An 18,581-nucleotide genomic window follows, 5' to 3' on the forward strand; every position below is an offset into this window, starting at 1 on the left:
CTCCCCATTTGCACAAGGAGTTTAACTAGTGGTCTGTAGAGGGGGTCACCCTCCTATCGACAGGGGTGAACGGTCATTAATGTTGGGACGGAGCCCGGTAATGGTCGGGACGAAGCCCGGTAATGATCGGGACGAAGCCCGGTAATGGTCGGGACATAAGCCCGGTAATGGGAGGTATCAAAGACCTCAGTACGCTTTTGTAAGGGGGTCACCCTTGTGTATGAAATTTTGTGGAAGTTTTGCCACTGTGAATTGTGTGGATCACCCCAGTTGTACCATGAGGTGCCGCATACAATAAAGCGTACTTTGTTATAAGCCCCTGATTGGGCGTGGTAGTCACCCCTTTGTAAAATTGTCACTAGGACAAATGCCAGATTTTTATTGTATACTTTTTTTTTGTTTGTTTGTTTGTTTGTTTATTTGTTTATTTGTTTTGTGGGTAGGTCTTCAGTGTTTCCACCTGTGTGGGCCAATCATCATTGCCCTCTGTGAGTGTTCACCCAATTGAGTAGTGCAGCCTGAGCCTGGTGAGAGTTGTCCTGTGAATGGTAATACCTTGCACCTGTTAATTTGATACAATACAGTCCCAATGTTAAGCTTCCTGCAGTGGCTCCCTAACACAGGGCTGCAAGGGTTAACTGCACTGTGAAATGTAAGCTGTACAATCCTTTTTACTTTGAAAAATCTGTAAAATCTTGTGTCAGTTCATGTGAATCACGGACTGGCGAAATTAAGATGGGCGCCGTTCGCGCGTAAATTTTGCCGCGCGGTCCGCGATCGCGGCCCGACGGACCTGGTTGGCACCCCCCTGTGCCTCCCTCCCACCCCCCAGCACCCTGGAACTCTTAATCAAGCCTGCTGGTCTCGCTCGATCGCGGTAAAATGCCGCAAATCGCGAGGGGCAATCAGGCAAGGCAGGCTGACAGGAACAGTACCCTGAAGGGGAAACCCAGGGCAAAATGAAGATATATCATACAGTCCAGGGAGAGGAGGAAATTGAGGGGAAGCAGGGATGGATAGAAGGGACAGGTTAAAGTCCCAGACAGGAGAAGTTAAAGAAACAATGACAGGATAATTTAAAGGGAGAAAACAAGCTAAAATTGCACTATAGAAAGAAAACCAGTTGAGAGCATAATACTCTGACCTGTGCCTTGGCTGGAAGCAGCAAAGAAAGAGGAAGTCATGTGACGATCAGGGCTTTATATATGAATATGTGGCTTGTTATGATTGGTTAAAAAGTTTAATGATTGACTTGTGCTGCTGGAGGCATGAGTAAAGAAAGTCATGCAAAATAGGAAGCCTCCTGTCATGTAATAAAATTATGTTTCATATTTAAATATTGGATTGAATATGTGGAGTGAAAGCCCTATATTTCTCAAACAAAATGATGTATACTAAGTGTGGGTGCACTTAATAGGAAAGAGGTAAATTATGGTTGGACAGACTTATATTCAAATTCAAGGTTTTGTTTACATTTTGTTTTGAACAGAATATGAACACTTGCATCTGTCCATAAGGGGTTAAAATATGTATATTTTCTATTGGAGTATTCCTGTAGAAAATATTCCCCCACATGTTCTATATTTATGCATTTATGTGTACAACCATCTTTGTAGGCTTTGTGTGGCTGTTTGAAGGGGCATACCACTTGAATAAAACCTAACAATTCATTGTAGGATTAGTTATGCCTTTCATAGATTTCTCTGTAAAGAAAATACATTTTTCCTTTATTGCTAAACATGTCTTAGTGACAGATTGTGTGAACTCTTTACTGACACCTGGAGGAAATCCATGTTGTGGGGAATTTGGAGGCCCTGGTAACACCTTGAAATCTTTGTCACATTCCTCAAACCATTCATGAACATTTTTTGCAGTGTGACAGGGTGCATCACCCTGCAGAAAGGAGCCACTTACATCAGTGAGCACCTTAACCCCTTAAGGACACATGACGTGTGACATGTCATGATTCCCTTTTATTCCAGAAGTTTGGTCCTTAAGGGGTTAAAGGGGTGTACATGGTATGCAACAATGTGTAGGTTTGTGGTACGTTTCAAAGTATGTTTAAAAGAGTAGAGTAGAGAATAGAATCCCAAATAATAATAGTAATTTACCCATTAAACACACATTTTTATCTGTTGAGACTGGGACTTTACACCAGGTTATATACAGTATTTTTATTAGACAAATACACGAAAATTCAAATCAGCTAATACACAGCATTTATATTTGTACATATGTAGAAGAGGAGTACGATTTCACTCTCTGAAGGAGGCATGTTTTGTGCTAAAAGCACAGGAGCCAATAAATCAGTTCCATGAATTTTAAACTAAATATACTTTTAATCACCTTCTGATCAGGTATTGAACACAGGTGTAGACTTTAGTAAACTGCAAATGCTCTATTTCACTGGAAATAGACCCTGCTCTGTCTCAGGGCTGTAATATACAGGCAGACCTCCATAAAGCACATCCATTAGTTCTCATATTCACCTCTGTCCTTTAGGACTGTATTTTATAGGCTGACTTCACATGAAATAAAGACCTTAGACATGGTGTAGGCCTCTCATCTGTTCTCAGGGTTGTAGTATACAGACAGACTTTCCATGAAGTATAGCCGTTAGCCACACTTTCTTTTAAATCCAGCTCCAATACTGGACATATACAACTTACCTAGATGCTCACCAAAACCTCCTAAATGTGACCCACTTGTTCTAAGAAAGCCTCCATGCTTATACTAGCCAACAATCTAAACTACTGGTTTACTTACCTGAGGAGTGAAACCAATCTAAATAGCTGGGATAGAGGCAGATGAACTGTTGCAGGCCTGAATTCGACCAGCAAATTGGGATTTTACAAACTAACAGCCTAATCTGTTAAAACTAGAGACTTCCTTGTGCATCCATTGAGCCATTATCATTTCATCGGGGAGAGAGTTTAGGTCAGACCCTAGTCACTGAAAAGGGTACACCCAAAGACACACCTTACTGGGTCTTCAGGTATTAGAGGCATGAACCCTAGTTGGGATTGCATAAATTGTTTCCTGATGAACATACATTAAAATCTAGGCCTGCTAAAGCAGGCTCATTCCTAACTGCTGTGAAGGACAGGAAAAAAGATTGCCTGACAGGCAGGGCCAGTGCAAGGATTTTTGCCGCCCTAGGCAAAAGTAAAGTTTGCCGCCCTCCCCCCATGTGACATCACAATGCCCCACCCATATGATCTGCCATATGAACTAATGCCAGTGCTGCACACAGTGTGTGTTTACATTAAAAAGCCTGCAGGGGAAAGGCTATAGACACCGGAACCACTTCATTAAGCTGCAGTGGTTCTGGGGACTATAGTGTCCCTTTAATGTGAGGTAAATTAGAGATTAGTGTCACTAATAATATACTAGATTGCCTACTTACAACCAGGTGAGGATGTTGATGGGCTCTGGCTGCAGTTTGGCTCCACTGGTCTGGTATAGAACTGGATCTCAGGAGGCTGTTTGTAACTGTGGTCACAAAATTCAATGTTCTTGGAGAACGGGAAGCAGATCCATTTTTTTGGGCCCTTTACACAGCTTAAGGTCTGGGCCCCAGGGCCTGACGGTGAGTATGCCCATAAGGCCCACCTATAAGTCCACCTATATGTTCCACCCAGGAGTTCACTCACAGGGAGTGGAGTGTGTAGGGGATGTGTTATGTGTTATTGTAGAGGATCTAATGTGTGTGCTTATGAAATGTAGTGTATAGGGATACCAGTTTGTGTAGGTGATGCAGTGTGTTTGTGTGTAGTGGAAGCAGTGTGTGTTTGTGTATAAGGGATGTATTGTGTGTTTCTGGTTGTGTGTGTAAGGGATGCATTGTGTAAATCTGTGTTTGTATGCATAAGGGATGCAAGGTGTGTGCATTGAGTGTGTGTAAGAAATTCATTGTGTTTCTGTGTGTATGTAAGAGAAGCAGTGTGTGTGTTTGCATGTGAATGTAAGGGATGCATTGTGTGTTTCTGTGTATGTGTGCAAAGGATGCATTGTCTTTGTGTGTAAGGGTTGCATCTCTGTGTGTAAGGGAAGCATGTTGTGTTTCTGTGTGTGTAGGGATGCATTGTGTGTTTCTGTATATGTATAGGGATGCATTGTGTGTGCGCGTAGTGTGAAAGAGCTCCCTGTCCTTCCCCCTGTCCTATAGAGCTCTCCCTTCTGTCCCTTAGAGCTCTGCCCTGTCCCTTAGTGGTCTCTCCGATCCCCCCACCCTTCCCTAATGGTCTCTTCTCACACCCACCCTCCCTCCGTGTGCTCTTCTCACACAGGGAGAGTGTGTACTTTCTATCAGTCCGGTCGGGACCGCAGACCGGAGAGGAGCTTGGCCATGATACAGGAAAGGGAGGTGAGGAGAGAGGCAGTGCGGCAGCACCATTTAAAGGGCCTGCTGCCTAGTTTGCCTTATAGGAAGCGCTGGCCCTGCTGACAGGGAGTGGGCAGTACTATATATACTAATTGCATTGTTCTTTTTCCTGTCCTTTCTGCTGTGAGGTAAGGAGCTAACCCATAAGTCAATGCTGCAATGACTTAACAAGGACATTTGGTATAGCACCAAAATACATCCTGAGACATTTGTGTTTCAGAATTATTATTGTTTTTTTTCCTACTGTAAGTATAACTATACTGTAAGACTGTACAAAACATTGGATGCAGTTATTCACAGGGTTATTTTACCATATGGTGTTACATATGCAATTCTGATTTTTACATTTTCCTTGTGGGAAAGCAGTTCATTTCTGTATGCTAAAACCAAGTGTAGATAAATAAAGTCCAGTGAGATTTATAAATGCTTGATATGTTTTCTTCTTTCACTGTTCTTGAAATAGCAATATCTGGATTTATGATCATAAGTGGAGATTAATTTTAGATCTTAAAGGCCATGGGTGATTTGTAAAAATGTTTCCTTGTTTTATGTTCCCTGTTTCTTTCAATTAGACAATCCCGATCTAAATATCAAGGTTAATTAACAGACCCCTATCCTCTATGAGCAAACATTCGGGGCAACTATGAACACAGTTTATCAAAATCTTGGAATGAAAAAAATAATAAATAAGCACATATGTTAATTTGTTGTGGATGCATGTTGATGCAAATAATAGGACACTATACACTGATCAGCCACAACATTAAAACTATTGACAGGTGACGTGAATCAGATTGATTCTATAGTTACAATGGCACATGTCAAGGCATGTGATATATTAGGCAGCATGTCACCAGTCAGTTCTTGAATCTTCTTCTTATTATTATTATGTTATTATTTAAATAGCGCCAACAAATTCCGTAGCGCTTTTCAGTGGGTGGATGAACAGACATGCAGTTGCAACCAGACACGTTGGACACACAGGAACAGAGGGGCTGAAGGCCCTGCTCAATGAGCTTACATGCTAGAGGAAGTGGGGTAAAGTGACACAAAAGGTAAGGATAGTATTAGACTAATGACAGTTGCAAGAGAGGAATCAGTCTGGAGCTATCAGGATTCAAGAAAACTTCCAAGCGAAAAGATCTGAGTGTCTTCAACAAGGGCCAAATAATGATTCCTAAATGACTGTGTTAAAAAAATCTCCAAAATAGCAAGTGTTGTGGGATGTTCCCAGCATGCTGTGGTTAGTACTTACCAAAAGTGGTGCAAGGAAGGACAACCAGTGAACCGGCCCAAGGCTGATTGGGCACATGGGGAGCAAAGACTAGCCTATCTGTTCCAATCATAGAGAAGAGCTAATGTAGCTCAAAGTACTGGCAAGTTTATTTTTGGCAATGATAGAAAGGTGTCAGAAAAGTTCATCGTTTTTTCAACTTATGGGGCTGCGTAGCTGCAGATTAGTCAGAGTGCCCATGTTCATGATGAGCATAATGAGCATCAGAACTGGACCATAGAGCAATGGAAGAAGGTTGCCTGGTCCGATGAATCATGTTTTCTTTTAAGTTGGCTGCAGGATGCACTATGGGAAGAAGGCAAGCCGTCGGAGGCAGTGTTATGCTCTGGTCAATATGCTGCTGGGAAACCTTGGGTCCTGGCGTTCATGTGGATGTTACTTTGAAACATACCAGCTATCTAGACATTCTTGCAGACCATGTACACACCTTCATGGCAATGGTGTTGCCTGATGACACTGGCCTCTTTCAGCAGGATTATGCACACTACCACATTGCAAAACATTGTTCAGAAATGTGTTCCATTCCCAGATTTCAATTGAGCATCTGTGATATGTTCTAAAGCACATCCCACACATCACATCATGCAGGACTTAAAGTAGGTTCCATTGTCTTGGTCCCAGATACCACAGGACACGCTAAGATGATTAGTGTAATTCAAATAGTGATCTCTATTCATTAACCCCTTAAGGACCAAACTTCTGGAATAAAAGGGAATCATGACATGTCACACATGCCATGTGTCCTTAAGGGGTTAAAGAGACATTCTAGTCATCAAAACAACTTTAGCTTAATGAAGCAGTTTTGGTGTATAGAACATGCCCCTGCAGTTTCACTGCTCAGTTCTCTGCCATTTAGGAGTTGAATCACTATCTATATGTTCGGTCTCATGTCTCTCGTCTTTCTCTTGGCAATGCCCCATAGATTCTTTATGGGGTTCAGGTCAGGTAGTTTGCTGGCCAATCAAGGACAGTAATCCCATGGTCATTGAACCAGGCTTTGGTGCTTTTGGCAGTGTGGGCAGGTGCCAAGTCCTGCTGGAAAATTAAGTCAGCATCCCCATAAAGCTCGCCTGTGGAAGGAAGCATGAAGTGCTCCAAAATCTCCTGGTAGACATCTGCATTGACCCTGGACTTAATTAAGCACAGTGGACCAACACCAGTAGATGACATGGCTCCTCAAATCAACACAGACTGTGGAAACTTCACACTGGACTTCAAGCATCTTGCAGTGTGTGCCTCTAAATTCTTCCTCCAGACTCTGGGTCCTTGGTTTCCAAATGAGATGCAAACGTTTCTCTCATCAGAATAGAGGACTTTGGACCACTGAGCAACAGACCAGGTCTGTTTTTCTTTAACCCAGGTAAGACGCTTCTGACGTGGTTCGTTGTTCAGGAGCGGCTTGACAAGAGGAATATGACATCTGAAGTCCATGTCCAGGATTTCTCTGTGTGTGGTGGCTCTTGATGCACTGATTCCAGCCTCAGTCTACTCCTTGTGAAAGTCTCTATCACTTTTGAACGGCCTTTTCCTGACAATCCTCTCTCCAGGCTGCGGTCATCCCTGCTGCTTGTGCACCTTTTTCTTCCATACTTTTCCCTTCCACATAACTTTCTATTAATGTGCTTTGAAACAGCACTTTGGGAACATCCAACTTCCTTCTCAATTACCTTTTGAGGCTTTCCCTCCTTATGGAGGGTGTCAATGATGGTTTTCTGCACAACTGTCAGGTCAGCAGTCTTCCCCATGATTGGGATTCCTACTAAACCAGACTGAGAGACCATTTAAAGGCTCAGAAATCCTTTGCAGGTGTTATGGCTTACTTAGCTGAGTAGAGTGGGACACTGTGAACCTAGAATATTGCACCTTTTCACAATATTCTAATTTACTGAGATTGTGGATTTGGGGTTTTCATGAGCTGTAAACCATAATCATGGCACTTATGACAAATCATGGTTTGACCTATCTTGCGTTGCATGTAATGCGTCTATCTCATATATTAGTTTCCCCTTTAACGTTGCATTACTGAAATAAATTAACTATTGCATGATATTCTAATTTTTTTAAGTATCACCTGTGTATATATATATATATATATATCAAGTCATATTATTTTATGTTTCCATCGCCCTGCATTGTCCAGTAAGAATCCAAATCCATTATCTTGGTGTCTGTGAATCATTAAATCTGTCTACACCACTAAAGAGGTGTCATTTTAAATGTATTATGCTGCTTTTCAATATTAGGGAAGCCACTATTAAATTACTAATAATTCACCTTCTGCCTTCTCTGTTAAACTTGAATGTTTCCATGATGTTATTTGTTGTTCTCTTAATTATTCCAATGTTCTTTCTCTAGTCTACTTATCTTTATCAACTTAAAGCACATTTAATTTGTTTTATTTGTATCTCCTTATTGGATTCATTCCTTTGATGATTATTATCATTAACGGTTAACTTTGATTAATTTGCTGTCTAGCATGGACTGAAAATACACTATTCTCTACTAATCATAGTTGCTACAAATCTTAAACTGTCTGTTTATTATCTCAAAGTATCTTTCTAATGATGGATGAATGAATGAGAGAGCTTGTGGTATTCAATTTGGGGGAGAAAAAGCATTCTCTCTGCACTTCAGATAAGAATCTCTTGTTTTATGTAATAAATAATAATTATTTTCCATCTTTTGTGTCCGCTATCTGCACCTTGTTTCTATCCTCAGGTCAGCTTGCAAATGAGTACAGACATATTATGCAGCCTCTTTGGCTAGGGCTATGATAGGGAACAGCTAGATTGTGAGACTATTTTACCAATCAATAGTTGTTAAAAGTTATATATTTGTCTGTTACAAGGCAAAAAAAAAAAATCCTCTTTTTTGGAACTGTGTGTGTGTTACTAAAAAAAAATAATTATGCCTAGCCTGTGATCAATGTGTGAGACTAGATTATCAATATACAATTCTTAAAAATTATTTTTTAAAGTTTAAATGTTTGGAGAAAGAAACTCCTGTTTAGTTTTATTTTGTTTTAGTCCAGTCTATGCTGTGAAAGCACCATACACTGTTTCTTAAAGTCAAATATAATACAATTAAATGTAAGTCCTCCTTGCAGAAATCCTGTTTACCTCTGTTTTGTAACACAAACACATATTTTTGTTGAATAAAGTTGTGTTACTTAACACAATACTTCTTATTCATATAACTTAACTAATGTAGTCTAATAAGAAAAAGTAACCCACCATCATCAATGTAATGCACTGTTCCTAAGCCGAAATTGAGGTGCTAGGCGAAAGGGACCTTTTCCCCAATCTACTATTAGCACCAGTGCAATGGCTACTGAGAGTTGGAACACCTCGGTCGTGAGTATTACTGACCCCTCTGCCAACACTGCCCCCACCACCATTGATGCCACCACTTTTACTAATACTTAGCCTCAGGAAAGTAAGATTACCAGCATGATGCCCTTTACACCCACCTACGAGGTAATTGTTGTTGTTTTTTTCATTCTTTCCATTCTGCATCACCTACTGCAGGAGTGCCCAAAAGGTAGATCCAAAAGGCACTCTACATGTTTTTAGAGTGCCTCTAGAATGTCAGCACATCATGGAAGCTGTTTTAAAACATCTGGGGATCTAGCTATTGGGCACCCCTGACCTACTGCCTCTTGTCTATGATTGACAAGTCCATCTGTATCTGCTGTAGAGTTGTCTCAACTAATAGAGATAGTCGAGACATCAGCTGCACCTGTTAACAATGGCACAAGCAGCTTACACACTGTCAATGTTATTGTCAACTACACTACTACTACCCATTGCAATGCCACCAACATCAACATTCCACATTTCCATTTAGTGCTAGTGTATAGGCAATTGTTGTGACAGCTTCATTGACACTTCAGCAGTTTAAACTACATACTAGAATATAGCTTGGCCTCTATTTAATAAGCTTTCAAAATTAATTTACACTTGTAATGCCTAAAAAAAAGTCAACAGTGATAACCGAATTGTTATGGGGTCAGTTTTATTGTTGTAATTTTAATTATGGTGTAAGCATTTTCTGATTAAAACTACGTTTGGTAAGCTAAAAATTTGTTTTTTTCTTTTTAGGTCCTCAATCACTTGCATAAAAAATTAAGAAATATGTCAAAAAAATCAGAGGCTTCAAAGAAAAAGGTATCTCTTTTGTAAAATTGTTTTCTAATTCTGATTGCATTTATCACAGGTAATGACATTTGTTATTATGATGTTCATAAACAACTGCTAATAAATTGACATTAAAAGCTGTTATTAAATCCCTTAACATACACTGATCAGCCACAACATTAATACCACTGACATTTAGAGTTCATAACATTGATTTTATTGTTAAGGGGTGGGATATATTAGGCAGTGAACAGTCAGTTCTTGAATTCATGTGTTAGAAGTTAGAAGTTTTAAAAATGGGCAAGCAAAAAGTGACTTTGGGTTACTTTGATAAGGGCCAAATAGTGGTGGCTAGATAACGGGGTCAGAACAATTCCAAAAAAAAAGTTTTGTGGGGTGTTCTTCTTGGTATGCAGTGCTTAGTACCTACCAAAAGTGGTGCAAGTAAGGGCAATCTGTGAACTGGCGGCAGGGTCATGGATGTCAAAGGCTCACTGATGCATTGGAGAGTGAAGGCTAGCCATTCTGCTCCAATCGTACAGAAGAGCTAATGTACCTCAAATTACTGAAAAACTTAATGCTGTTCATGATAGAAAGGTGTCAGAACACACAGTGCATCATAGTTTGCTGCATATGGGGCTTTGTGGCCGTAGACTAGTCAGAGTGCCATTGATGTGTCCTGTACACCACTGAAAATGTTTCCAATGGGGAGAACTGGACCATGGAGCAACATTGCCTCGTCTGATGAATCATAATTTTTTTTAGATCAGGTGGAAGGCCAGTTGCGTGTGTGCTGTTTACCTATAGAAGAGAAGGATACACTATGGGATCAAGGCATTCATATGGATGTTATTTTGGCATGTATCACCTACCTAGAGATTGTTGCAGACCACATATTTTCTGATGTCAGTGGCCTCTTGCAGCAGGATAATTTACAAAAATTGTTAATCAATGGTGTTGCCCTGGCCTCCAAATTCTTCATATCTCAACCTGATTGAGCATCTGTGGCATGTGCTTGAACAAAATATTTTTTTGCATGACTTAAAGAATCTGCTGCTAATGTCTTGGTTTCAGATACCACAGGACATGTTCATAGGCAGAGCTGTTTTGGCAGCATGCGCGGGACCTGCACATGTTAGACAGATGGTATTAATGTTGTCAAGGATTAGTGTACTTCTGTCATATGGTAAATATTACATCTCATATCTAATATTTATAGAGACATTAATAGAGCTAATAGCATGGTAACAGTGTTGGGAAGTTCTCATCCTCGCCTTTGGAAGTATTGAACTGGTAAAACAAGCCTTATATGTTACATTTTTTCAATCACAATACTGCCAAAGTACAATTCTCAGCTTTTTACCATTGAAAACTTAGCGAATTAAATCCTTCAAAAGTCTCGAAAAGGACTTGCAAACATGTTTGTAACAAATAACAAATCCACCCAAAATAATATGTTAGCACATGAGCAGAATGAACACTGTGAATACCTCCTCTGACTTGTCGACCTTCTCCCATCAGCAACTCTAGAGATGTAGGACTAAAGAGCCCAAAATGTGGTTTTCACCCCCAAAGCTGCTCCATAAAATGCCTGTGAAGATCACTATATCACTACTAAAAGAGAGAAGTGCCCCTAAAACTAACAAAACACCCCTCTATTAGTTATGTAGTGAGAAAGAGTCTAATTGAATTACTGGCTATGCAACAAGTTCATAGATATCCTGGAAAGCATAAGCATAAAATGTTTCATGGGTTGAGAGGAAGGAATGTAATATAGAGAAGCAGGGATATGTCATAACATATCCCCACAACTCTGTCAAAGTAAGGCCATTACGTTTTGCTTTGGGGCCATTACGCCATTACGTTTTGCCCCGGTAATTTTAAAACCTAGTAATGCCCCTGACTTGAGCTACGGTGTCTCAGTGCCACACACACTGACAAAAACACACACACACACATGCACATATACACACTCTACAAAACATTTAAAAATACATACACACAAACACACTGATGCACAGAGACACAAAATGACAAACACACACTGACAGATACAGAAACACTGTGATAGTCTGTGTCTGACTTTTATATGGGACTGAGTGAATATCTATCTGAGTGCATCTGTCACTGTGTGTCAGTATCTGTATGTATATACATGGGCGTCCGCAGGAATTTTTTCAGGGGGTGGCATAATTGTAATCTCATCCATGCTTGGTCCTCTTTTGCAGGGCTGGACTGGGCATACCAATCTGCTCTGGAATAAAAATGTATGCCAGCCCCATAATTCATTGTGTGTGTTTATATATATATGGTGTGTTTATTCCTCATTTTTGGGTCCTCTACCAGAGGGCTGGGAGTTTGAGGGTTCTGCACAGTATCTTAGCTGTTCCTAGAACTGCACTCTTCCTGACAGCAATCTCAGCTGTCCCACCTGGAATCTGTTGAAGCCACTCCCCCAACTTGGAAGCAACAGCCCCGTGTGCTCCTATAACAACTGGGACTACTAATGCCTTTACTTTCCACCTTTCTAGTTCTTCTTTCAGTCCTTGGTATTTCGCCAACTGATGTTATAGTCACTGGGTATTGCCACATCCACCGTGACTGCAGTTTTCTGTTCCTTGTCTTGACCGGTAGGGCATATGTGTTGATGGCTTTGATCTTGTTCTTGAGCTGGTGTCAGGGTACCTGAGGTCTCTACCTCCGAAAGAGGTAGAGACTTAGCAGTTTATCCTTCCGGCAGGGCTGCTTCCTCCATCCCTCGCGGCTCTCCTAGTCACTCACACGCCGGCCGCGAGGGATCCGTCCCCTTTTATAACGTCACGCACAGTGCTCGACGTCATGACGTCAGTCCGGACCGACCTGTCACTCAATTGACTGGAAGCCAGTCAGGACTCATCGGAGGCGGGTCTAATCACTGATCCAGGGTATTTAACTCTGTTTCTCCCATTCACTCATTGCCCTGTCGTGGTTCTAGTCCGCCTAGTCACACAGTGCTCTTGTATTCTCTTGCCTTTTGGTTCTGACCCGGCTTTGTTATTACTTACCTGTCTTTCTGTTATCCTTGACCCGGCTTGTCTCTCGCTTACCTGTCTTCTCGTTCCCTCGACCTCGGCTTGTCCCTGACCATTCTATACGTAGTATTACGTTAAGTCCGGCCATTCTAAGGTCCGGTATACGTATCAGCTACTCTTTGTACTCTGTGTGTTGGATCCCTGACCCGATCCTGACATTACGACAGGGCCATGGATCCTGCAGGTACAAATTGTCAGCTTGGTTCTCCTGATCCTAGGTTTGACGCCATGGAGCATAGGATGGATCAGATGGCACTAGCACTACAGGCGTTACTTTCAGGTCCTATTAATCCACCTGAGGAGATGCGTAATACCTCTGTTCCTCCTGTGGGTTCAGGGCTAGAGGTAGCTACTGTAGGTGCTTCTTCCCGAGTTACCCCACCTGTACGTTATGCTGGTTCTCCGGAGAGGTGTCGTGGCTTTTTGAACCAGATCAGTATTCATTTCGAGCTACAGCCCCGTTCCTACCCTACTGATAGGGCAAAAGTGGGATTTATTATAACCTTACTCATTGAGAGGGCTCTGAGATGGGCTAATCCGTTGTGGGAGAATGATAATCCATTAGTCTATAACTATAATGCCTTTGTAGCTGCTTTTAAAAGAACTTTTGACCCCCCTGGCAGGAAGGTCAATGCAGCTAGATTACTGTTGCGCCTTAGACAAGACAACCGAACACTTGTGGATTACGCACTAGAGTTCAGGTCTTTGGCGGCAGAGGTGAAGTGGAATGAACAGGCCTATATAGACGTATTTTTAAATGGATTATCCGATGTAATACTTGACGAGGTAGCGACAAGAGAGCTTCCCGAGAACTTGGAGGACTTAATTTCCTTTATCTCTCGCATTGACGAACGTCTAAGAGAGAGGCAGAACACTCGAGATAGAACCGGTAGATCTTCCTTTAGACTAGCTCCATCATTTCAAAGTCCTGAAACCAAAACTCCACAGTTTCCAGAACCTATGCAGTTAGGCCTTACTCGCCTGTCAGAGGAGGAGAGACAGTACAGGAGAAGGGAGGGACTGTGTATGTATTGTGGAGTCAGAGGGCACTTACGTTTGAACTGTCCCAGTCGTCCGGGAAACGCTCGCACCTAAGTTTCTCTAGAGGACAGACCTTGGGTGTTTCGATTTTGTCCTCTACTCATAACTACAAAGAACATAGACTCCTATTACCCGTCTCTTTAACTTGGGAGAGGGGAACTTTAGAGACTATGGCATTGATAGACTCCGGAGCTGCTGAGAGCTTTATCGATCAAGTTTTTCTCACCAAACACGCTATCCCATCCCAGTTAAGAAAGACACCCTTGGCTGTTGAAGCCATTGATGGTAGACCTTTAGTTGAGCCTGTGATTTTCCGGGAGACCACACCTCTTAACTTAACTACTGGTATTCTACACAAGGAGGAGATATCTCTACTACTCATTTCATCTCCTTCTGTTCCCATAGTCCTGGGATACTCCTGGCTTAAGAGACATAACCCCGTTATAGATTGGAGATCAGGGGAAATAGTTTTGTGGGGTCAGGATTGTCAAGAGAGTTGTTTAAAGAAAGTGTCACCTCTCTGTAGTGTTAACACACTTAATAACTCTACCGGCGCTACTAAATTACAGATACCGTCCTTGTATCTAGATTTAAAGGCGGTATTTGACAAAGGAAAGGCTGATACCTTACCACCACATAGGCCTTTTGATTGCAAAATTAATTTACTTCCTGGTACTATGCCTCCCAGGGGGGAGGCATAGAGGAGTCTTAGAGGAGTATATTCATGAAAACCTAGACAAAGGGTTCATTATGAGATCCTCCTCTCCTGCTGGGGCTGGATTTTTTTTTGTTAAAAAGAAGGATGGTTCTTTAAGACCCTGCATTGACTACCGAGGCCTGAACAAGATAACCATTAGAAATGCCTATCCGATTCCCTTGATCACCGAGCTTTTTGATCGATTAAAGGGTCCTAAGATTTTCACTAAGTTAGACCTTAGAGGTGCTTATAACTTGGTGAGAATTCAGCAGGGACACGAGTGGATGACTGCGTTCAATACTCGATATGGGCACTATGAGTATACTGTAATGCCTTTTGGTCTCTGTAATGCCCCGGCGGTATTTCAGGATCTAATTAATGAAGTCCTTAGGGAGTTTCAACATGACTGTGTTATTGTATACCTCGATGATATACTTATACATTCCAGGGATATTGAGACTCACCACGGACAGGTCAGAAGGGTTTTACACAAACTTCTTCAGCATGGCTTGTACTGCAAATTAGAGAAATGCAGCTTTGACCAATCCCAAACTACCTTTCTTGGTTACGTGATTTCTGGAGAGGGGTTTGAAATGGATCCGGAGAAGCTTCAATCCATTTTAGATTGGCCTTTACCTAAGGGTCTCAAGGCTGTTCAGAGATTTATTGGTTTCTCCAATTACTACAGACGTTTCATTAAGGGATACTCCTCTATCATTGCTCCCATCACCAATATGACCAGACAAGGGGCTGATACTAAGAATTGGTCTACTGAAGCACTTCTGGCTTTTAAGACTCTCAAGGAGCTGTTTGCTTCCGCACCAAATTTAGTTCACCCTGATACTACTCTGCCTTTCCTACTCGAAGTTGACGCTTCTGAGACAGGTATAGGTGCCATTCTGTCCCAAAGGTTGGGTGTGGATAAACCATTACATCCATGTGGGTACTTTTCCAAAAAATTATCAGGTACTGAGAGCAGATATGACATTGGTGACAGGGAACTCCTAGCGGTTATCATGGCCTTAAAGGAGTGGAGACATTTATTGGAGGGGACTTTGCATCCTGTTACTATTTTGACAGATCATAAAAACTTATCCTATATTGGGGAGGCTAAACGATTATCATCGAGACAGGCTCGTTGGTCTATATTCCTCACTCACTTCAACTACATACTCACATATAGGCCTGGTTCTAAGAATTCTAAAGCTGATGCCTTGTCTCGCCAATATGAACCTTCTGCCATATCTGAGACGGTTTTGTCCTCTATAGTACCCAAGTGTAACATTATCGCTAATACTACTCTCAAAATCCATTCCCCGCTTCTTGATCAGATCAGGAGCTTGCAGCATCTGGCACCTAGACTGACTCCTGCGTCTAGACACTTCGTTCCTCCTGAACTCCAACTGGAGCTCTTACAGTGTCTTCACGAGAGTAAGGTGGCTGGTCATCCGGGCGTCCGCAAAACATATTCCTTGATCTCTAAGGATTTCTGGTGGCCTTCGTTACGGAGGGATATTAAGGATTTTATCGGAGCCTGTGAGGTCTGTACTAAGACTAAACTACCACATTCGCTTCCTTGTGGCCTTCTACATCCTCTGGAAGTTCCAGAGAAACCTTGGTCCTGTGTGGCGATGGACTTTATTGTGGATTTGCCTGTTTCGAAAAGGCACACGGTTATCCTCACGGTGGTTGATAGGTTTACCAAGATGGCACATTTCGTACCTTTACCTAAACTTCCGACTTCTCCTGAATTGGCGGAGATATTTGCTAAAGAAATTTTTCACCTGCATGGGATACCTTCTGAAATTACTTCTGATAGAGGCTCCCAATTTGTCTCACGTTTCTGGAGATCATTCTGTTCTCAATTAGGCATCAAATTGAATTTTTCTTCCGCCTATCATCCTCAGACTAACGGAGCTGCCGAACGTACCAACCAAAAAATTGAGCAATATTTACGTTGTTTTGTCTCCGAACACCAGGACGATTGGGTCGGTTTGATTCCTTGGGCGGAGTTTGCGCACAACAATCTCGTTTGTGACTCTACTCATTCAAGCCCCTTCTTCATGAACTATGGCTTTCATCCATCTATTCTTCCCTCGGTTTCTCCTTCCCAAGGAGTACCGTCGGTTGATGTCCATGTTGCCAATCTGAGGAAGTTGTGGGATCAGACTCGACAAATTCTTCTACACAATTCCATGCTGGTTAAGAGACACGCTGATAAACGTAGAAGGGCGGCTCCGAATTTTGTTCCAGGCGATAGTGTTTGGTTAAGTACTAGGAATATTCGGCTTAAAGTTCCTTCCTTGAAATTCGCTTCTCGATATATTGGCCCCTACAGGATCTTGACTCGAATTAACCCAGTGGTGTATCGTCTAGCTCTCCCAGCTGCCTTACGCATCCCGAACTCCTTTCACGTTTCATTGCTGAAACCTCTAGTCTGTAACAGATTCTCCTCCACGATCGCCCCTCCTCACTCTGTTCAGGTGGAGGGTCAGGAGGAGTATGAGGTTAACTCCATCATCGATTCTCGTATCTCCCGGGGGAGAGTGCAATATTTGGTTGACTGGAAGGGTTATGGTCCTGAGGAGAGGAGTTGGGTACCACAAGAGGATGTTCATGCTCCTCGCCTTCGCAGGGCGTATCACTCCCGCTTTCCATCTCGCCCTGGTTCCTTCCGCCCAGTGGGCGTATCTGAGAGGGGGTGTACTGTCAGGGTACCTGAGGTCTCTACCTCCGAAAGAGGTTGAGACTTAGCAGTTTATCCTTCCGGCAGGGCTGCTTCCTCCATCCCTCGCGGCTCTCCTAGTCACTCACACGCCGGCCGCGAGGGATCCGTCCCCTTTTATAACGTCACGCACAGTGCTCGACGTCATGACGTCAGTCCGGACCGACCTGTCACTCAATTGACTGGAAGCCAGTCAGGACTCATCGGAGGCGGGTCTAATCACTGATCCAGGGTATTTAACTCTGTTTCTCCCATTCACTCATTGCCCTGTCGTGGTTCTAGTCCGCCTAGTCACACAGTGCTCTTGTACTCTCTTGCCTTTTGGTTCTGACCCGGCTTTGTTATTACTTACCTGTCTTTCTGTTATCCTTGACCCGGCTTGTCTCTCGCTTACCTGTCTTCTCGTTCCCTCGACCTCGGCTTGTCCCTGACCATTCTATACGTAGTATTACGTTAAGTCCGGCCATTCTAAGGTCCGGTATACGTATCAGCTACTCTTTGTACTCTGCGTGTTGGATCCCTGACCCGATCCTGACAGCTGGGACTTCTCTGACTATTTGGAGGTACTTGGATGTTGCTATTCTCATTGCCTCTTCCTCATGGTTGCCATGCGTTTGTGAAACCCCCAGGTACTTGTAGCTGACCTCTACATCTTCTATTCTGGAACTTCAACTCCTTCTGTCCTGATCATTTCCCCTCTTTTTGCCTGCACTTCTCTAGTCCCAACGACAGTCCGATGTGGTAGCTTTAACCTGTATCTTTATCCACTCTTCTTGATGATCTGGATAAGGGGGTTGAGGCCTATGCAGAACAGCATTGGGGATATCGCATCTCCTTGGTATATGCCACATTTGATGTTCACTTGAGTTATTGTCCTGGAATTGGCTTCTAGAGTTGTTTTCCACTTGACCATCGAGTTCTTGATGAAGGCTCGTATTGTCTTGATGACCTTGTAGAGAGCCAAGAATTTCAGTATCCATGTGTGTGGCATTGTGTCATAGGCTTTCTTGTAGTCAATCCAGGCAGTGCACAGATTGGTCTGTCTGGTCTTAGAATCCTTTGTGACTGCTTGGTCTAGCAGTAGTTGGTGTTTTGTTTCCAATCCCCTTCTCAGTATTGCTCATATATTGATTCATATGCCCTCGGATCTTGGAGGCTACAATGCCTGACACGAGTTTCCATGTTGTGAGGAGGCAGGTTATTGGTCGGTAGTTGGATGGTGTTGTTCCCTTG

The 18,581-nt window shown here is 42.5% G+C and overlaps 1 protein-coding gene across 1 annotated transcript in view; it reads left to right on the plus strand.

Annotated features, from left to right (window-relative positions):
• GALR1 (galanin receptor 1) overlaps window positions 1-18,581 on the plus strand; it is a 305,782-nt gene that overhangs the window by 190,749 nt on the left and 96,452 nt on the right. Inside the window, exon 2 of the mRNA XM_063451639.1 lies at window positions 9,779-9,844. Coding sequence (XP_063307709.1) covers window positions 9,779-9,844 — 66 coding nt within the window. The remainder of the gene's footprint in view (window positions 1-9,778; window positions 9,845-18,581) is intronic.

This window comes from Pelobates fuscus, chromosome 4, assembly GCF_036172605.1.
Source record: "Pelobates fuscus isolate aPelFus1 chromosome 4, aPelFus1.pri, whole genome shotgun sequence".
In the NCBI taxonomy this organism is placed as follows: Eukaryota; Metazoa; Chordata; class Amphibia; order Anura; family Pelobatidae; genus Pelobates; species Pelobates fuscus.